This window comes from Oncorhynchus keta, chromosome 35, assembly GCF_023373465.1.
Source record: "Oncorhynchus keta strain PuntledgeMale-10-30-2019 chromosome 35, Oket_V2, whole genome shotgun sequence".
NCBI lineage: Eukaryota > Metazoa > Chordata > Actinopteri > Salmoniformes > Salmonidae > Oncorhynchus > Oncorhynchus keta.
This window is the reverse complement of record NC_068455.1, coordinates 12,558,849-12,582,020: the sequence shown is the minus strand read 5'-3', so window position 1 is coordinate 12,582,020 and position 23,172 is coordinate 12,558,849. Positions and strand designations below refer to the sequence as shown.

Here is a 23,172-nt window from a genome sequence, read left to right as displayed (position 1 = left end):
TCCTATAAATTAGCTTATTAAGGCACCTATGCGCCTTGGTAAAACACACCAAGTTACGTTTATGATCTGTTGAGAAGTGTGGATTATTTTAGATAAACTGTTATTTATACTTGGTCTCAAATCTGCGGAATAACTTTGTTTTAATAGATATAGAAAAAGAGGGGTCTCCACAAATGTGACAAACACATCAAAATGGTCCCGTATGGTTTCATTCTATACCTTTACAAAAGTGACTTGAATATGTAGTAGGGTTGGTTTGATGAAGGTCTTAACGCATCAATGCATGTGATTTAAAAACAGGAAGCTACAGTGATGTTAAACATTACTATACTTGGTTTTGTTATTTACACAAAGTAATGTCAACTAAAATGGTTTTGCATATTGTTTTGATAAAATTGCCAAAAAGATCATGTTTATGCTGCAACACATAACGAGACATTTCTATAGTTTAATAAAATAATGATCTCCAGACTCTTTTTTTATTTGATTATTTTTTATTATTTATTTTACCTTTATTTAACTAGGCAGGTCAGTTTCTTATGACGGCCTAGGAACGGTGGGTTAACTGCCTTGTTCAATGGCAGAATGACAGATTTTTACCTTGTCAGCTCGGGGATTCGATCTTGCCTCCTCACAATGTATTTACTATGGACATTTTTTACTACATATCATTCTCGAAACAGAGTTGGAGAGCAATGGATGAGAACCCTCACTGCATACCTTCAATTGACCTACAGTATTGGGTTATTAGGCCATATAGCATTGCTTGTGTGCGCCAGTTTGGCAGTATGTGTACTCTTTAGTAACCTGTGTACGTCAATGCTGCTGGATACAATTACATGTAATTCATGCCAAGTCAAATCAACCTGGGACTAGGTCTTTTATTTTGAAAAGAATATTGGAAAGATCTACACTGTAAATCAGAGAATAACCACTGTATGGATTAATTCATTTGTACTGGTGCTAAAGAAGTTCTCAATGTAATGAATATCTCATGTTTGCTTTTGTGTTGTGAGACTTAAATGGAAATCAATCAATGTGTGTATTTAACCCGGCTGTGTATCCTATCGAAGTAATAAAATTAAGAAAATATTAAGGAAACAAGGTGTGGTCTAACAAGCATCTTTCTTGTTGATAACAAGCATCTTTCTTGTTGATATCAAGCATCTTTCAGAATGAAATCAAGCTTGGGACTCATTTAAAAACTAGTAATGAAATGTTACCCAATGTGACACAATCATGTGTCAATTCAGACAGTTGTGTTTTCTCCTTATTGCAGAATAATGTATTAGCCTACAGGTTTACTTCAGTATATTTGAATGAGTTCAACAGTATGGCCTATCGTTTGTTTGGCTCATGGTCTATCCTTTAAGTCATGTTTGTTTTGGGATTGACCTGGCTATTGTAGGTTAGGCTATATGCAGAAACAGGTGCACGTAGACCTAGGCCTTACTGCAGTAGGTTTTGCAGTTGCATGTACATTTTAATCCGAATGAATATAACTGTTCAAATTGAATTATTTATTGTATATCCCATCAACAAAACAGCATGCAATCCACCAGGTAAAATAATTGTTTAGTTCATCCACGATGTGTTTATTGACTGGTTTTGGTCACCCCTTTCTTAATTTATCCATAAACCTATCCAACAATATCATTGTTTGTGCTGAAAGGGAACAAGACTATTAAGTCATAGACGGCCCTATACTTATTTTATCGATGCAAATGTGTAAGATCAAGCAATGCACGGAGCATGGGCAAACTCTGTTGACTGGTGGGGTGACGCCGTATGTCTAGAGTCGCATAACCAACGACGAGACGAGCGTGGGATCGGTCCCAATACTGCCGCTGCTGCCTGTCTCATTTGGAATAGCACGGAAAACCGTTCTTTTTTTCTCTGCGTCCTGAAGAGGCCAATTTCAGGGATAGTCCCATTTGGGCATTCTTGATCATCGGAAGGTTTTTATAGTGTCTAACAAACGACAGTACAGACTGCCATTAGCGGTAGCATCTCCAAAATAAGGTAAGAAGCATTTGTCTGCAGCAGACACAGTGACTGTTGTTTTATGTTGTCATAGCATGTATTTTTTAAATTATTTTATATGATTGTCTAGAGACATAGGCTAATCATTTCCATTCACGATGTATCTCATACTGGGGGTATCCTGCCCTTAAAAAGATTCGATTAATGAGATTTGGCGTTTTATTTGGGGGAGGAATTGTCACCTGCGCATCCATCATTAAAATTAATGCATAACGTTTTCAAAACATCCTGAGTTAATTCATTATATTGGGAAAATAATATGAAAATCGTGTTTTTCTCGTTGTTATATTCAAATTTCATGAGAATGACCAGACAATCGTGTAATTTTATGGGTTGATTGTCAGTTTTTGTCATATTTTAAGATTATGCGCATGGTGAAAAATGACACGATAAATAGAGTGGTGTGATTTCAAGCGGGTTATCACTTACGAGGTTTAATTCCCTCTCCACTGCGTCGTTTCTATCGGAATGCACTTGCATACCTCTCTCTCTCTCTCTCTCTGTCCGAGCAGACTCGTACCATGAACTGGATAACTGAAACGACATGTTCTATCTGAAAAGAAATAGCCTATATCTATCCACATCACATGTTAGTTTCGCGCGTACATGTGAGGTGGACACCTATACCTTGTTAAATGTCTAACGACGTTAATCTTAGATGAACAAATAGACCGTAGGAGCCAAACCCATTTTCACCTTGCCCCTGATCATTTGTCTCTCCTATCTTCGCTCAATATGTTTCTCCTCAAGGTCATTCGATGCATAGTAGCCTAATGACATAGGCTAATTTTATGTTATGTAACATCTACATTATTCCAACACAAGCCTTGTGGTTGCATCATCTAAATATATGTCATTTTTTTATCAGAAATATCGTTTTCGCAAAATGTTGCGTATGCAACATAGCCTACATTGCAAATGAGCCAAGCCCATGTCAATATCCTGTGCCTGTGTATCGTGTAATGGTTATGTATGTCAGGGATGTCAAACTCCTCCCATGGAGGCCCAACTGTCTGCTGGTTTTTGTTTTTCCCTTTCAATTAAGCCCTAGACAACCAGGTGAGGGGATTTCCTCACTAAATTGTGACCTTAACACATGGTTGTTGGTTCAAGCACAGTGCTCGCTGACCATGACTACATGACAATATACCGTATGCATATCCTACTGCATAGCCTACACCCAGGGCCATCAGTTATCCTGATCTCCCTCAATTGTCAATTTATAAATAGTCCCGAGTTAATTTGATTTGGATTATGTTTTCCAGGACAGGTCAGGATAACATCTGACATTTCGCATATAGGCTACAATATGAACACCCATATAGTTGACATTATATACTGTGGTCAACAGATTTACCAGACAGGTGTCAGCAGCAGCTAATGTTAATCCAGGCTGTGAGAATTGCACGTTTTTATTATTGAAGAGGATCAGAGAGCAGCTCACCAGATGGGCTGATTCCCTTGTTTATTCATTAGTCAAAAGGCTTTATATGATCACCGAAGTACCAACGATAGCCTGTTGCCCATTCACCCTACGGGCTACAACACTGACTTCATCTAATCCCTCCACTGTGTGATGGATACCTTATCACTCACTCTGTTTCCATTAATGAATAGTTTCCTCTGGAGGTTTCTACATCGAGGTTATTAAACATAAACTGCAATTAAAAGCCCAGGTGTATGTCCCAAATGGCACTCTATTCCCTATATAGTGCACTAATTTTGAGCAGAGCCCTATGAAGGGAATACGGTGTCATTTGTGAAGCATCCCATGTGTCAGGCGACAGGTAATCATGGAGCCAAAATTGGCGTACGACAGTCTGTCACACAAGACTACAGGCTACAGGTAAAATGCAGACCGGTAACCTGATAGGTGATGATCGAACGCTTGATGAAGTGGTCGTGCTGACGGCAGTGGTCCTGTCCGACACTGTGTGATGTCAGGCCAGATGCGATGTGGTGCCAACAGATTTAGAGAACACAAATAGAACACTGGCGTCAGGCAGGGAAAGCATCTGTGCATGTCAAAATCAACCTCAATGAAATCAACCAAGCAATTCATTATTGTTGTTTTTTTGTTGTTGAATTTTTTACAAAAGGACTGTTTGACACAAAACAGGTTTGAGAGCAAAATTGTTGGTAAAACTTCCTATGAAAACCCTCCCATCATAATGCATTATAAGCATGTTTATAACATCTTATGCGCTATGCATAACGCACTATAATGCACAGCATACATTTGAACGTGTGATAGGCTTTTTCTATAACCATGATAGAAATAAAATAAAGGCATGTTTTACACACTGTGCTATATTGTACTACATGTTCGTAGAACAATACCTTGATGAAGGTTTATTGAGACCGAAACACTGGTCTATGATCTATTAAATGTGTGCTGGACTTTCCTTTCTATTCAAAATAAATCCTTTCTGCACCACAGGCATCATGGGAAAACAGAACAGCAAGCTGACCCCTGAGGTGATGGAGGACCTGGTGAAGAGCACAGAGTTTAACGAACACGAGCTGAAGCAGTGGTACAAAGGCTTCCTCAAAGACTGCCCCAGTGGTAGACTGAACCTGGACGAGTTTCAACAACTCTATATCAAGGTGTGTATGAGGTGTGGTACACCCGATGCTGGAGAAATTATGTATATGATGTTATAACTTCTAGCTAGGGAAACAATTGATATCCTGATTATATAATGTGATTGTAAGAAACCTTTGTGAAGCTAGAACAGACAGAATCAGGGTTTGACTTCTCTATATTAGAATTGTACTGTTGTTCATGTTTTCCCCGTCATATTAACCAATCATAATGCTAGTTAAAAATAGATGTTTTTAAATAGTTGGATATCACAGCTGTCTCTCAATAAATGTTTCAACCCTGCAGTTCTTCCCGTACGGCGATGCGTCAAAGTTTGCACAGCACGCCTTCAGGACCTTCGACAAGAACAGCGACGGCACCATCGACTTCAGAGAGTTCATCTGTGCCCTGTCCATCACATCGCGTGGCAGCTTCGAGCAGAAACTCAACTGGGCCTTCAACATGTACGATCTGGATGGAGACGGCAAGATAACCCGGGTGGAGATGTTAGAGATCATTGAGGTAAGGAATAACACTGATGGCTGGCTTCCCGGACACAGATTACACTGTTTTAGTCCACTACTAGGTTTTAATCCGTGTCCGGGAACCAGCCCTATATGTTTTTTCATTTACTTGTACCCATGAAGCTTATACTATCTGTTTAAGTTGTTTATCCAGTTTTAATTAATCAGCAGTGCATGTTATTTGAATGTATGCTACAAAGGCAAACATTGAGACAGAGGACGATCAAGTTTAGCCACCAGATAAATCAGGAGAACGTGTGTCCCGATGAGAGGGGTGGGATGTCCCTAGGGTGACCAGCAGGTAAGGTAAGTGACCTTTGAGAGGGGTGGGATGTCCCTAGGGTGAGCAGCAGGTAAGGTAAGTGACCTTTGAGAGGGGTGGGATGTCCCTAGGGTGAGCAGCAGGTAAGGTAAATGACCTTAGAGGGGGTGAGATGTCCCTAGGGTGAGCAGAAGGTAAGGTAAGTGACCTTTGAGAGGGGTGGGATGTCCCTAGGGTGAGCAGCAGGTAAGGTAAGTGACCTTTGAGGATGTCCCTAGGGTGACCAGCAGGTAAGGTAAGTGACCTTTGAGAGGGGTGGGATGTCCCTAGGGTGAGCAGCAGGTAAGGTAAGTGACCGTTGACAGGGGTGGGATGTCCCTAGGGGGAGCAGCAGGTAAGGTAAATGACCTTAGAGGGGGTGGGATGTCCCTAGGGGGAGCAGCAGGTAAGGTAAATTACCTTAGAGGGGGTGGGATGTCCCTAGGGTGAGCAGCAGGTAAGGTAAGTGACCGATGAGAGGGGTGGGATGTCCCTAGGGTGAGCAGCAGGTAAGGTAAATGACCTTAGAGGGGGTGGGATGTCCCTAGGGGGAGTAGCAGGTAAGGTAAATGACCTTTGAGAGGGGTGGAATGTCCCTAGGGTGAGCAGCAGGTAAGGTAAATGACCTTAGAGGGGGTGGGATGTCCCTAGGGGGGGCAGCAGGTAAGGTAAATGACCTTTGAGAGGGGTGGGATGTCCCTAGGGGGAGTAGCAGGTAAGGTAAGTGACCGATGAAAGGGGTGGGATGTCCCTAGGGGGAGCAGCAGGTAAGGTAAATGACCTTAGAGAGGGGTGGGATGTCCCTAGGGGGAGCAGCAGGTAAGGTAAATGACCTTAGAGGGGGTGGGATGTCCCTAGGGGGAGCAGCAGGTAAGGTAAGTGACCTTTGAGGGGGTGGGATGTCCCTAGGGGGAGCAGCAGGTAAGGTAAATGACCTTAGAGGGGGTGGGATGTCCCTAGGGGGAGCAGCAGGTAAGGCAAATGACCTTAGAGGGGGTGGGATGTCCCTAGGGTGAGCAGCAGGTAAGGTAAATGAACTTAGAGGGGGTGGGATGTCCCTAGGGGGAGCAGCAGGTAAGGTAAATTACCTTAGAGGGGGTGGGATGTCCCTAGGGGGAGCAGCAGATAAGGTAAATTACCTTAGAGGGGGTGGGATGTCCCTAGGGTGAGCAGCAGGTAAGGTAAATGAACTTAGAGGGGGTGGGATGTCCCTAGGGGGAGCAGCAGGTAAGGTAAGTGACCGATGAGAGGGGTGGGATGTCCCTAGGGGGAGCAGCAGGTAAGGTAAATGAACTTAGAGGGGGTGGGATGTCCCTAGGGGGAGCAGCAGGTAAGGTAAATGAACTTAGAGGGGGTGGGATGTCCCTAGGGGGAGCAGCAGGTAAGGTAAGTGACCGATGAGAGGGGTGGGATGTCCCTAGGGGGAGCAGCAGGTAAGGTAAGTGACCGATGAGAGGGGGTGGGATGTCCCTAGGGTGAGCAGCAGGTAAGGTAAATGAACTTAGAGGGGGTGGGATGTCCCTAGGGGGAGCAGCAGGTAAGGTAAGTGACCGATGAGAGGGGTGGGATGTCCCTAGGGTGAGCAGCAGGTAAGGTAAGTGACCAATGAGAGGGGTGGGATGTCCCTAGGGGGAGCAGCAGGTAAGGTAAATGACCTTAGAGGGGGTGGGATGTCCCTAGGGTGAGCAGCAGGTAAGGTAAGTGACCGATGAGAGGGGTGGGATGTCCCTAGGGGGAGCAGCAGGTAAGGTAAATGACCTTAGAGAGGGGTGCGATGTCCCTAGGGGGAGTAGCAGGTAAGGTAAGTGACCGATGAAAGGGGTGGGATGTCCCTAGGGTGACCAGCAGGTAAGGTAAGTGACCTTTGAGAGGGGTGGGATGTCCCTAGGGGGAGCAGCAGGTAAGGTAAATGACCTTGGAGGGGGTGGGATGTCCCTAGGGGGAGCAGCAGGTAAGGTAAGTGACCGATGAAAGGGGTGGGATGTCCCTAGGGTGACCAGCAGGTAAGGTAAGTGACCGATGAAAGGGGTGGGATGTCCCTAGGGGGAGCATCAGGTAAGTGACCGTTGAGAGAGTATGGGGAGAAAATGTCAATTGGGGGAGTAGGTTGCTGACTATTCAACAGTCTGAGGGTAGAAACTATTGGCCAGTCTTCCAGTTTTTGCCATGATGCTCCTGTACTACCCGCATCTGAGTGATTGATGCAGGGAGAACAGGGCGTGGCTTGGGTGCCTGATGATCATCTTGGCCTTCCTGTGACACTTGGTGGTGTAGGTGTCCTGTAGGGCAGGAAGTGTGCACCCAAATGGTGCGTTCGGCTGCACGTATCAACCTCTGACGTGCATTGCTGTCTGGGGTGGTGGAATTGTCGTACCAGGCTGTGATGCAGACTGACAGTAATGCTCTCGATGCTGCTCCAGTAGAACACTGAGGGGCCTCGGGGATAGCATCCTGAGGTTGAAAAGTTGCTGTCGTTTCTTCTTCTCCATGGTCTCCGAGTGGTTTGACCATTTCAGCTTCTAGTTGTGTACGCAGAGGAATTTGAAGTTATTGACTGTCTCCATGGCTGCCCTGTTGATGAGGATGGGAGTGTGTCCAGCCTGGTTCCACCTGAAGTCCACAGTCAGCTCCTTTGTTTTGCTAACGTTGAGGGAGAGGTTGTTTACCTGGTGCCACGCTGTCAGAGTGCCTACCTCCTCCCTGTAGGCTGTATCATTGTTGTTGGTAATCAGGCCTACTGCTGTCGTGTCATCAGCTAACTTGATTATGGAGTTGGAACTGTGTGAGGCCAGTCAGTCGTGGGTATACAGGGAGTACAGGAGGGGACTGAGGACGCACCCTTGTGGAGCCCACGTGTTGAGAATCAGTGTAGAGGTGGTAATGTTGCCCACTTTCCCCACCTGGGGGCTGCCCATCAGCAAGTCCAGGACACAGTTGAATAGGGATGAGTTCAGACCCAGGGCTGACTGTAATGAGCTTATAGAGCACTATGGTATTGAAGGCCGAGCCATACTCGATAAACAGCATCCTCAGATACAGTGCATTTGGAAAGTATTCAGACCCCTTGACTTCTTCCACATTTTGTTCCATTACAGCCTTATTCTAAAATTGATTAAATAAATAAAAAAATCCTTATCCACACATAATACCCCATAATGACAAAGCGAAAACAGGTTTAGACTTTTTGCAAATGTATAAAAAAAAATGTTTTTAAACATTATTTACATAAGTTTTCAGACCTTTTGCTATGAGACTTTAAATGTAGCTCTGGTGCATCCTGTTTCCATTGATCAACCTTGAGATGTTTCTACAATTTGATTGGAGTCCACCTGTGGTAGATTTTATTGATTGGATACGATTTGGAAAGGCACACATCTGTCTATTTAAGGTCCCACAGTTGACAATACATGCAAAAACCAAGCCATGACGTCAAAGGAATTGTCCGTAGAGCTCCGAGACAGGATTGTGTCGAGGCACAGATCTGGGGAAGGGTACCAAAAAAATGTCTTCAGCATTGAAAGTCCACAAGAACACAGTGGCCTCCATCATTCTTAATTGGAGGAAGTTTAGAACTAACAAGACTCTTCCTAGAGCTGGACACCCGGCGAAACTGAGCCATCGGGGCAGAAGGGCCTTGTTCAGGGAGGTGACCAAGATGGTCACTCTGTTAGAGCTCCAGCGTTCCTCTGTGGAGATGCGAGAACCTTCCAGACGGACAACCATCTCTGCAGCACTCTGCCAATCAGGCCTTTATGGTAGTGGCCAGATGGAAGGCACTCCTCAGTAAAAGGCACATGACAGCCCACTCGGAGTTTGCCAAAAGGCACCTAAAGGACTCAGACCATGAGAAACAAGATTCTCTGATCTGATCAAACCAAGATTGAACACTGCCTAAATGTCAAGTGTCACATCTGGAGGAAACCTGGCACCAACCCTTTGGAAGCACGGTGGTGGCAGCATCATGCTGTGGGGATGTTTTTCAGCAGCAGGGACTGTGAGACAAGTCAGGATCGAGGGAAAGATGAACGGAGCCTAGTACAGAGAGATCCTTGATGAAAACCTGTTCCAGAGTGCTCAGGAACTCAGACTGGACCAAAGGTTTACCTTCCAACAGGACAACAACCCTAAGCACACAGCCAAGACAATGCAGGAGTGGCTTCGGGACAGGTCTCCGAAAGTCCTTGAGTGGCCCAGCCAGAGCCCGGACTTGAACCCGATTGAACATTTCTGGAGAGACCTGAAAGTAGCTGTGCAGCAACGCTTCCCATCCAACCTGACAGAGCTTGAGAGGATCTGGAGAGAAGAATGGGAAAAACTCCCCAAATACAGATGTGCCAGGCTTGTAGCGTCATACCCAAGAAGACTTGAGGCTGTAATCGCTGCCAAAGGTGCTTCAACATAGTACTGAGTAAAGGGTCTGAATACTTATGTAAATGTGATTTCATTTTTTTTGCTTTGTCATTATGGGGTATTGTCTGTAGATTGGTGAGGGAAAAAAACAATGGAATACATTTTAGAATAAGACTGTAACGCAACAAAACATGGAAAAAGTCAAAGGGTCTGAAGTTTCCCAATGCACTGTATGCAGTCCTTTTGTCCAGGTGGGTAAGGGCAGTGTGTTATGTTATATACATTTATATGTTACAGTGGGGAACATTGGTATATAAATTCAGAAGTATCAAGATTAGACTTTGAACATGTTAACGGACTAATAACCAAGAATGTGTGAAAATAGGTCTTTCTTGAATTCATTACACCCCTGTTCCTTTCTGTGGTATCGCCTCACCTATCAACCCTGGTTGTCTATAGGCCATATACAAAATGGTGGGCACTGTGATCATGATGAAGATGAACGAGGATGGCCTGACACCGGAGCAACGGGTAGACAGGATCTTCAGCAAGATGGATAAGAATAACGATGACCAGATCTCATTGGATGAGTTCAAAGAGGCGGCCAAGAGTGATCCGTCCATCGTGCTCCTCTTGCAGTGTGATATGCAGAAGTGAGGAGGTGCTCGTCTGTATAAAACCAGACGTGCACACACTCTACGGACAGGCAGCACATGTTTTAAATGTTTCATTAAGTTCTTCTTCTTCTCAGCCTTTTCCACAGGAAAAAAAAATATGCTTGGACTATTTTTCAATGGACTTGCTTCTTGTGGTTGTATGCATGAGAATGTCAAATAGCGGAATAATTTTTAATATATTACATTACACAGTATCATGATACATTTATATTTTATCGAACCTGACCTGCCAATGTGAATTGTGCACAAGTAATCCTATTCCACTTACCCATTCACTTTTAGGCTAGCTTGTATATCAGTGAAGCGCTATACATTGAATGATTCTGTTCCTGCAGTATTTAGATGATCCATGTCCACTGCTGCAGCTAGCTGCTAATGCTAATGCTTAACATGCTGGTAATGAACAATCATTCCTATCATCATTGTAACTTGTCTCAATTAATACCCAAACTTCTTGAGCTCTTGGAAAAATAGAGGAGATCCTTGTTCTTTCCAGATAAGGTGTTCTGTTCAGACTGACTGGAACTGATGTGTAGGTTCTAATATTTAAATGCATGTGTTTTGTGTTCAGACTCTATACTCGAACCTCTTGTTAAATTGTTGCATCTGGAAGCGGGGTATTCAAGGAGAACCCCCCCCCGAAAAGCGTTTGGTATTGTTGCATGGGATGTACAGTAGTGATTCACCGACCATTACATGATTAACCTTCTGTGGGCGGCTGTTGCCCTCATATTTAACAACGTATACATGTGGAATTAATGTGACACTTGAGTTCTTGAACGACAGATAATATGGGCCCTGGTTGTAACCTCTCACAGATACAGAAGATGTATCTGAAAATGTAGTAGTGAATTAAATCACAGCAGTAATTGGAAAAACTAGAGAATAAATCTGCTGCTAATATACTACCCACTGGGCAGAAACTGGTTGAATCAATGTTATTTCCACATAAAAAAAAAGATAATCAATTTTTTTTTTTTTTTACCCAACTTTGAACCTAAATCCAATTGCATGGTGACATTTGTTGTTGATTTCACGTTAGTTGACAACTCAACCAAATGTAAATCAAAACTAGACGTTGAACTGATGTCTGTGCCCAGTGGTTATCCATTATATTATTCTGTTGCTATCAATCAAAATCAATCAATCACCAGGCCAATAATAATCTATCTTCAATACCAGTCACCCATCACTCTTAGCATTGCTGGATACATTATACACCATAACATCCTAATAGGTTGGATTTCTCAGCCTGTAGGTTTGCCCACTATTTACAATAAAACGTTACGTCATACATATCACTATGGTTACCGTAACACAGCATGGCGTCTGGAGCTTGTAAATGAAGCGCTTATTTCCCGAGCAGAAAAGCCTTACATGAGTTTACCGGACATACTGCATTACTACCAACGGTACTTTTATATTAAACATTTTGAAAATTATCAAAAGGTTTCATCTTCTAATCTCAATCTACGTTTACAAATGGTCTTTAAAAGATGCCGAATCCTCCACGAGATACAGGTGCTAGGATGAAAACATAGCTTCTGAAACTAAAGGTTGTAGTCCTGTATCAAATTTACACCTATATGGATTACAGATATTGTGAAAATGTACTTTTTATTGAACATAACCAGACTGATTTACCACTTGGAAGCTATGCAGGCATGTACTGGCAGACAGTCCACTTACTGTACCAATGGAATCTGGCCCCGTTTTCCATAGTTCTGGATACAGCATCATGTGGACTTGAATGCTCATAGCTGTTTATTATCATTAGTCTATATTATTACTACATCAGGGTGATCCTAACTCCATGGCAACAATCTTTGTCAAGTAAATGTTTATACTAAATTTTTAAAATTAAATTAAAACAAAAAAGAAGATAAGTGTATTTTGTTACCTTGGTTCTTTTTATGCATGTTGCATGTGTTGCACCCAAAATGGTTCCATTCTGTAGTACTAAAGAAACTCAATCAAATAAACATCTATGGGCTTTTACAAAAGGCATGGTCTGGTAAGTGTGATTCTATTTATTATCCAGGCAATCGAGAATGGTACATATTTTCTTGCTTGCTTATCCAACATGTTTAAAATGATGCTGTTTAGCAACCTGTTGTTGCTGTTCCGAGGTGAATTATTGGCCTTTCAAGATTCTCTCATTTAAGATACAGGTATTTCCATTTGTTTATTTTTCCCCAATGTCTGTAATATGATGTATTACAACCAATGACCGTTGGATCAGCTAATATTTGTTAATCCATTTTATTGTAACAATGTAACAAGAATTAACATATAAATTAGGTTAGAAAAATTGGATGCATAAAACATCTTTCAGTTTACAGTAGTTTAAAGCACATCATCAGCATTCAAATATTTTAAAAACCAAATACAGTAACCTAAACATATTACAGTTAAATCAATAGCAGGGTCGGACAAATTGTTTATGAACAAGGAATGAAACAAAACATAATTCCCAATGTATCAAAATTATACAGTGTCTTACTAACTGTAATCAAAGTCAAAAGATATCTACATCTAGTGTACACATACAGTAAGCTGAAAAAAGTCAATCAACAAATCAGCCAAAACCACATTTACAGAATTTAAATTACAAGCAATGAAAGATGCACTATGCAAAAATCGCTCTCCATTTCCTGGTTGCTAAAATTTGAATAGTCGACTAATTTCAGTTTATGTGACAAAACAAGCAAGTATAGTGTAGAGAATCATTGTACCATCTAAACAGCTGTGAAATATATTTTCCATTAAAAAGAAATTGTATTTTCAGCTATTTAAAGCTGGTGTACAAAACCGAAAGTAAGAGAGACAAAACTTAAGAACGGGAAGCATAGACATAGCGCACATAGAACAGATCTGCCACTTCTTAGACTTGCTTTCAACGAGAACTATAACACACATTTCTAAGCAAATTTGGTTGGGTCACACTCAAAAAGATACATATTGCAGCTTTAATATGTAGAAAATGTGAAATATGCATAGAGATATGTGAAAGTAACGGTGTTGACAATACAACAAAGATGTATCCACACAGCCACTATGAAAGTATACAGGCCTACATACTGTGTCATAAGGGGAATTCTTCATAATCCATCCGTCTGCATGGCGCACAACAATAAAGCAGAGTCTTAAGTCTCCCAGAGAGTCTTACGTATTCACTCCTAGCAAAAATGTATAGAATGTGTTTAAAAATCCCACACTGTTCAAATGGCTTGTTCGGCATGACGATGGCCTAATCCACCATCTATCAGGGTTGGGGTCAACTCCATTTCAATTCAGGAAGTACAAATTGGAATTTGGTTTACTAACCAAATTGACCCCAGCACTGACATCTATCATCTACCCCAGGTCTTCATCTCCTGTATGTCCTCCTGTCCTCTCTGGATCCTGCAGCTGGTGTATCTTGATGTGGTCACTTTTTGGCAAATTGCTGAAAGAAAAAAAGTGAGAGAATCCACCAACAACACACCTTTAATGTTCTGCATAAGATCAATAAGGGATAAGGGCAATATACACAATATAAGGGCAATATACACATGTACAATGTCCTCCTCCTACCTGGTAGATAGGGGGGTGATGAAGAAGAACTGACGAAGGTGCTGCCGTTCTGACAGCTCCAGGAGGAGATCCAGTGAGATACGACGATTGTGCATGTCCTTTGAAAAACAAGTTGGAGATTTTTTTTTTACCAGCGTTGATTCAGTAAGACCTACTATTTTACTATTTTGTTGGGATCCCTAATTAGCCGCTGTCAAAACAGAGGCTACTCTTCCTGGGGTCAAAACAGAGGCTACTCTTCCTGAGGTCAAAACAGAGGCTACTCTTCCTGGGGTCAAAACAGAGGCTACTCTTCCTGGGGTCAAAAAGAGGATATAAAAACAAGTAAAATATACTGAACAAAAATATGAATGCAACATGCAACAATTTCAAAGATTTTACTAAGTTACAGTTCATTCTAGACGATTCTGTGCTTCCAACTTTGTGGCAACCGTTTGAGGAAAGCCCTCAGCTGTCCACAAAGGGAGGTCCATACAGAAATAGCTTGCCGAGATCGGTGTGGAAGAACTTGACTGGCTTGCACAGCGCCCTGACCTCAACTCCATCACCTTTGGGATGAACTGGAATGCAGATTGCGAGCCAGGCCTAATCACCCAATATCAGTGCCCGACATGACTAATACCTGTGACTGAATAGAAGCTATTCTTCGCAGCAATGTTCCAACATCTAGTGGAAAGCCTTCCCAGAAGACTGGAGGCTGTTATAGCAGCAATGTTCCAACATCTAGTGGAAAGCCTTCCCAGAAGACTGGAGGCTGTTATAGCAGCAATGTTCCAACATCTAGTGGAAAGCCTTCCCAGAAGACTGGAGGCTGTTATAGCAGCAATGTTCCAACATCTAGTGGAAAGCCTTCCCAGAAGACTGGAGGCTGTTATAGCAGCAATGTTCCAACATCTAGTGGAAAGCCTTCCCAGAAGACTGGAGGCTGTTATAGCAGCAATGTTCCAACATCTAGTGGAAAGCCTTCCCAGAAGACTGGAGGCTGTTATAGCAGCAATGTTCCAACATCTAGTGGAAAGCCTTCCCAGAAGACTGGAGGCTGTTATAGCAGCAATGTTCCAACATCTAGTGGAAAGCCTTTCCAGAAGACTGGAGGCTGTTATAGCAGCAATGTTCCAACATCTAGTGGAAAGCCTTTCCAGAAGAGTGGAGGCTGTTATAGCAGCAATGTTCCAACATCTAGTGGAAAGCCTTCCCAGAAGACTGGAGGCTGTTATAGCAGCAATGTTCCAACATCTAGTGGAAAGCCTTCCCAGAAGACTGGAGGCTGTTATAGCAGCAATGTTCCAACATCTAGTGGAAAGCCTTCCCAGAAGACTGGAGGCTGTTATAGCAGCAAAGGGGGGGACCAACGTCAAATTATTGCCCATGATTTTGGAATAAGACGTTTGACGAGCAGGTGTTCATACACTTTTGGTCGTGTAATGTCCCGAAAAAAAAGAAAAAAAAAGAAGGGGCCTCAGGATCTCGTCAAGGTATTTTTGTGCATTCAAATTGCGATCAATAAAATGAAAATGTGCTCGTTGTCCGTAATTTATGCCTGCCCATACCATAACCCTACGGGGCACTCTGTTCACAATGTTGACATCAGCAAACCGCTCACTCACACAACGTCATAGACATGAAATGCGGTTGTGAGGCTGGTTGGACATAAAGCCAAATTCGGCGGCTTAAGGAAGATAAACAAACATTCAATTATCTGGCAACAGCTCTCGTGGACATTCCTTCAGTCAGCCTGCCAATTGCACGCTCTCTCAAAACTTCAGACATCTGTGGCATTGTGTTGTGACAAAACTGCACATTTTATAATGTATTTTATTGTCCCCAGCACAAGGTGCACCCAGAATTATTTTGGTAAAGAAGAAATGCTCACTAACAGGGATGTAAACAAATTTGGCATGTTGACTGGAGGAATGCCCACCAGAGCTGTTGCCAGAGAATTTAAATGTTTATTTCTCTACCATAAGCCACCTCCAAAGTCGTTTTAGAAAATTTGGCAGTACGGCCATTCGGCCTAAAAACTGCAGACCACAAGCAAGTATGCCAGCCCAGGACCTCTACTAGAGGTCGACCGATTAATCGGAATGATTTATGATTAATTAGGGCAGATTTCAAGTTTTCATAACAATCGGTTATCGTCATTTTTGGATACCGATTATGGCTGATTACATTGCACTTCACGAGGCGACTGCATGACAGGCTGACTACCTGTTACACGAGTGCAGCAAGGAGCCAAGGTAAGTTGCTAGCAAGGATTAAACTTATCTTATAAAAAACGATCAATATTAACATAATCACTAGTTAACTACACATGGTTGATGATAGTACTAGTTTATCTATCTTGTCCTGCGTTGCATATAATCGATGCAGTGCCTGTTAATTTCTCATCAAATCACAGCCTATTTCGCCAAACAGGTGATGATTTAACAAGCGCATTCGTGCAAAAAAAAGCACAGTCGTTGCACCAATGTACCCAACCATAAACATCAATGTACCCAACCATAAACATCAATGTACCTAACCATAAACATCAATGTACCCAACCATAAACACCAATGTACCCAACCATAAACATCAATGTACCCAACCATAAACACCAATGTACCCAACCATAAACACCAATGTACCTAACCATAAACACCAATGTACCCAACCATAAACATCAATGTACCCAACCATAAACATCAATGTACCCAACCATAAACACCAATGTACCCAACCATAAACACCAATGTACCCAACCATAAACACCAATGTACCTAACCATAAACACCAATGTGTACCTAACCATAAACACCAATGTGTACCCAACCATAAACACCAATGTGTACCCAACCATAAACACCAATGTACCTAACCATAAACACCAATGTACCTAACCATAAACATCAATGTACCCAACCATAAACATCAATGTACCCAACCATAAACATCAATGTGTACCTAACCATAAACACCAATGTACCTAACCATAAACACCAATGTACCTAACCATAAACACCAATGTACCTAACCATAAACATCAATGTGTACCTAACCATAAACACCAATGTGTACCTAACCATAAACACCAATGTACCCAACCATAAACACCAATGTACCTAACCATAAACACCAATGTACCTAACCATAAACATCAATGTACCCAACCATAAACATCAATGTACCCAACCATAAACATCAATGTGTACCTAACCATAAACACCAATGTACCTAACCATAAACACCAATGTGTACCCAACCATAAACATCAATGTGTACCTAACCATAAACATCAATGTAGCCAACCATAAACACCAATGTGTACCCAACCATAAACATCAATGTACCCAACCATAAACATCAATGTAGCCAACCATAAACACCAATGTACCTAACCATAAACACCAATGTGTACCCAACCATAAACATCAATGTACCCAACCATAAACATCAATGTACCTAACCATAAACATCAATGTAGCCAACCATAAACACCAATGTGTACCTAACCATAAACACCAATGTGTACCTAACCATAAACACCAATGTGTACCCAACCATAAACATCAATGTACCCAACCATAAACATCAATGTACCTAACCATAAACATCAATGTAGCCAACCATAAACACCAATGTGTACCTAACCATAAACACCAATGTGTACCTAACCATAAACACCAATGTGTACCCAACCATAAACATCAATGCACCCAACCATAAACATCAATGTACCCAACCATAAACACCAATGTGTACCTAACCATAAACACCAATGTGTACCTAACCATAAACACCAATGTGTACCTAACCATAAACACCAATGTGTACCTAACCATAAACACCAATGTGTACCCAACCATAAACATCAATGCACCCAACCATAAACATCAATGTACCCAACCATAAACACCAAATGTACCTAACCATAAACATCAATGTGTACCTAACCATAAACATCAATGTGTACCTAACCATAAACATCAATGTACCCAACCATAAACATCAATGTACCCAACCATAAACATCAAAGTACCCAACCACAAACATCAATGTACCTAACCATAAACACCAAAGTACCCAACCATAAACATCAAAGTACCCAACCACAAACATCAATGTACCCAACCATAAACACCAATGTACCTAACCATAAACATCAATGTACCTAACGATAAACATCAATGTACCTAACGATAAATATCAATGTGTACCTAACCATAAACACCAATGTACCTAACCATAAACACCAATGTGTACCCAACCATAAACACCAATGTGTACCTAACCATAAACACCAATGTACCCAACCATAAACACCAATGTGTACCCAACCATAAACACCAATGTGTACCTAACCATAAACATCAATGTACCCAACCATAAACATCAATGTACCCAACCATAAACACCAATGTGTACCTAACCATAAACACCAATGTGTACCTAACCATAAACACCAATGTACCCAACCATAAACACCAATGTGTACCCAACCATAGACATCAATGTGTACCCAACCATAAACACCAATGTACCTAACCATAAACACCCATGTGTACCTAACCATAAACACCAATGTGTACCCAACCATAAGCATCAATGTACCCAACCATAAACACCAATGTACCTAACCATAAACACCAATGTACCTAACCATAAACACCAATGTACCCAACCATAAACACCAATGTGTACCTAACCATAAACATCAATGTACCCAACCATAAACATCAATGTGTACCTAACCATAAACACCAATGTGTACCCAACCATAAACACCAATGTACCCAACCATAAACATCAATGTACCCAACCATAAACATCAATGTACCCAACCATAAACATCAATGTACCCAACCATAAACATCAATGTACCCAACCATAAACATCAATGTGTACCTAACCATAAACATCAATGTACCCAACCATAAACATCAATGTACCCAACCATAAACATCAATGTGTACCTAACCATAAACACCAATGTACCCAACCATAAACATCAATGTACCCAACCATAAACATCAATGTACCCAACCATAAACACCAATGTACCCAACCATAAACACCAATGTACCCAACCATAAACATCAATGTACCCAACCATAAACACCAATGTACCCAACCATAAACACCAATGTACCCAACCATAAACACCAATGTACCCAACCATAAACATCAATGTGTACCTAACCATAAACACCAATGTACCTCACCATAAACACCAATGTACCTAACCATAAACACCAATGTACCTAACCATAAACACCAATGTACCTAACCATAAACACCAATGTACCTAACCATAAACATCAATGCACCCAACCATAAACATCAATGTACCTAACCATAAACACCAATGTGTACCTAACCATAAACACCAATGTACCCAACCATAAACACCAATGTGTACCTAACCATAAACACCAATGTGTACCTAACCATAAACATCAATGCACCCAACCATAAACATCAATGTACCCAACCATAAACACCAATGTGTACCTAACCATAAACACCAATGTGTACCTAACCATAAACACCAATGTGTACCCAACCATAAACATCAATGTACCTAACCATAAACATCAATGTAGCCAACCATAAACACCAATGTGTACCCAACCATAAACATCAATGTACCCAACCATAAACATCAATGTAGCCAACCATAAACACCAATGTACCTAACCATAAACACCAATGTGTACCCAACCATAAACATCAATGTACCCAACCATAAACATCAATGTACCTAACCATAAACATCAATGTAGCCAACCATAAACACCAATGTGTACCTAACCATAAACACCAATGTGTACCTAACCATAAACACCAATGTGTACCCAACCATAAACATCAATGTACCTAACCATAAACATCAATGTACCCAACCATAAACACCAATGTGTACCTAACCATAAACACCAATGTGTACCTAACCATAAACATCCATGTGTACCTAACCATAAACATCAATGTGTACCTAACCATAAACATCAATGTGTACCTAACCATAAACATCCATGTGTACCTAACCATAAACATCAATGTGTACCTAACCATAAACACCAATGTACCTAACCATAAACATCAATGTGTACCTAACCATAAACATCAATGTGTACCTAACCATAAACATCAATGTACCCAACCATAAACATCAATGTACCCAACCATAAACATCAAAGTACCCAACCACAAACATCAATGTACCTAACCATAAACACCAAAGTACCCAACCATAAACATCAATGTACCCAACCACAAACATCAATGTACCCAACCATAAACACCAATGTACCTAACCATAAACATCAATGTACCTAACGATAAACATCAATGTAACGATAAATATCAATGTGTACCTAACCATAAACACCAATGTACCTAACCATAAACACCAATGTGTACCCAACCATAAACACCAATGTGTACCTAACCATAAACACCAATGTACCCAACCATAAACACCAATGTGTACCCAACCATAAACACCAATGTGTACCTAACCATAAACATCAATGTACCCAACCATAAACATCAATGTACCCAACCATAAACACCAATGTGTACCTAACCATAAACACCAATGTGTACCTAACCATAAACATCAATGTACCCAACCATAAACACCAATGTGTACCCAACCATAGACATCAATGTACCCAACCATAAACACCAATGTACCTAACCATAAACACCCATGTGTACCTAACCATAAACACCAATGTGTACCCAACCATAACATCAATGTACCCAACCATAAACACCAATGTGTACCTAACCATAAACACCAATGTACCTAACCATAAACATCAATGTACCCAACCATAAACATCAATGTACCCAACCATAAACATCAATGTACCTAACCATAAACATCAATGTACCTAACCATAAACATCAATGTGTACCTAACCATAAACACCAATGTGTACCCAACCATAAACATCAATGTACCTAACCATAAACATCCATGTACCTAACCATAAACATCAATGTACCTAACGATAAACATCAATGTACCTAACGATAAACATCAATGTACCTAACGATAAACATCAATGTACCTAACCATAAACATCAATGTGTACCTAACCATAAACACCAATGTGTACCTAACCATAAACACCAATGTGTACCTAACCATAAACACCAATGTACCCAACCATAAACACCAATGTGTACCTAACCATAAACACCAATGTACCCAACCATAAACACCAATGTGTACCTAACCATAAACATCAATGTACCCAACCATAAACATCAATGTGTACCTAACCATAAACACCAATGTGTACCCAACCATAAACACCAATGTGTACCCAACCATAAACACCAATGTGTACCTAACCATAAACCAATGTGTACCTAACCATAAACACCAATGTACCTAACCATAAACATCAATGTGTACCTAACGATAAACATCAATGTGTACCTAACCATAAACACCAATGTACCTAACCATAAACACCAATGTACCTAACCATAAACACCAATGTACCTAACCATAAACACCAATGTGTACCTAACCATAAACACCAATGTGTACCTAACCATAAACACCAATGTGTACCTAACCATAAACACCAATGTGTACCTAACCATAAACATCAATGTACCTAACGATAAACATCAATGTACCTAACGATAAACATCAATGTACCTAACGATAAACATCAATGTACCTAACCATAAACATCAATGTGTACCTAACCATAAACACCAATGTGTACCTAACCATAAACACCAATGTGTACCTAACCATAAACACCAATGTACCTAACCATAAACACCAATGTGTACCTAACCATAAACATCAATGTGTACCTAACCATAAACATCAATGTGTACCTAACCATAAACATCCATGTGTACCTAACCATAAACATCAATGTGTACCTAACCATAAACACCAATGTACCTAACCATAAACATCCATGTGTACCTAACCATAAACATCAATGTGTACCTAACATTGAACATCAATGCCTTTCTTAAAAAAGCAAAAGGTGACGCTACAAAGTATTAACTTAAGGGGGCTGAATAATTTTGCACGCCCAATTTTTCAGTTTTGATTTGTTAAAAAAGTTTGAAATATCCAATAAATGTCGTTCCACTTCATGATTGTGTCCCACTTGTTGTTGATTCTTCACAAAAAAATACAGTTTTATATCTTTATGTTTGAAGCCTGAAATGTGGCAAAAGGTCGCAAAGTTCAAGGGGGCCGAATACTTTCGAAAGGCACTGTATATATTTTTAAACCTGCATATTTAGTTAATATTGCCTGCTAACCTGAATTTCTTTTAACTAGGAAAATTGTGTCACTTTTCTTGCGTTATGTGCAAGCAGTCAGGCTATATGCAGCAGTTTGGGCTGCCTTGCTCTTTGCGAACTGTGTGAAGACCATTTCTTCCTAACAAAGATCGTAATTAATTTGACAGAATTGTACATAATTATGACGTAACATTGAAGGTTGTGCAATGTAACAGCAATATTTAGACTTGGTTCTATATTTCACTGAAAGAATAAATTGCATTTTATTGATGACAATTTGAATGCACAGAGATACCGTGACGCGATCCTGAGGCCCATTGTCGTGGCATTCATTCGCCACCATCACCACGATAATGCACTGCCCCGTGTCGCAAGGATCTGTACACAATACCTGGAAACCGAAAATGTCCAAGTTCTTCCATGGCCTGCATACTCACCAGACACGTCACCCAATGAGAATGCTTGGGATGGTCTGGATCGATGTATACGACAGGATGTTCCAGTTCCCGCCCATAACCAGCAACTTCTCACAGCCATTGAAGAGGATTGTGACAACATTCCACAATTCTCTTCGATGGCTGTGCAAACAGCCTGATCAACTCTATGTGAAGGAGATGTGTCGTGCTGCATGAGGCAAATGGGTGGTCACACCAGATACGGACTGGTTTTCTGATCCACACCCCTACCTTTTTTTTGTTAAGGTATCTGTGACCAACAGATGCGCATTCTCAGTCATGTGAAATCCATAGATTAGGGCCTAATGAATTACTTTCAATTGACTGATTTCCTTATATGAAATGTAACTCAGTAAAATATTTTACAATTGTTGCATGTTAAGTTTAG

The 23,172-nt window shown here is 41.1% G+C and overlaps 1 protein-coding gene and 2 long non-coding RNA genes across 4 annotated transcripts; 1 reads left to right on the top strand and 2 right to left on the bottom strand.

Moving 5' to 3' along the window:
- Positions 1-1,781: 1,781 nt before the first annotated feature.
- Positions 1,782-12,486, top strand: vsnl1b (visinin-like 1b). Its single transcript, XM_035751780.2, has 4 exons — positions 1,782-2,022; positions 4,484-4,650; positions 4,934-5,149; positions 10,262-12,486. Exons 2-4 carry the CDS (start codon positions 4,489-4,491, stop codon positions 10,457-10,459), a joined length of 576 nt encoding a protein of 191 aa, XP_035607673.1. The 5' UTR covers positions 1,782-2,022; positions 4,484-4,488; the 3' UTR covers positions 10,460-12,486.
- Positions 12,487-12,727: 241 nt separating this feature from the next.
- LOC127915862 (uncharacterized) lies at positions 12,728-14,895 on the bottom strand. Its single transcript, XR_008092598.1, has 2 exons — positions 14,056-14,895; positions 12,728-13,927 (listed from the first exon to the last, which is right to left on the bottom strand). It is a non-coding gene; the product is annotated as an uncharacterized LOC127915862 (long non-coding RNA).
- A 1,696-nt stretch (positions 14,896-16,591) lies between these two features.
- LOC127915863 (uncharacterized) lies at positions 16,592-21,752 on the bottom strand. Of its 2 annotated transcripts, XR_008092600.1 has the most exons (6): positions 21,629-21,752; positions 21,513-21,534; positions 19,008-19,251; positions 17,065-17,112; positions 16,727-16,930; positions 16,592-16,682 (listed from the first exon to the last, which is right to left on the bottom strand). It is a non-coding gene; the product is annotated as an uncharacterized LOC127915863 (long non-coding RNA). The 2 variants fall into 2 exon arrangements; XR_008092599.1 differs by having other exon boundaries at positions 16,727-17,112.
- Positions 21,753-23,172: the final 1,420 nt, after the last annotated feature.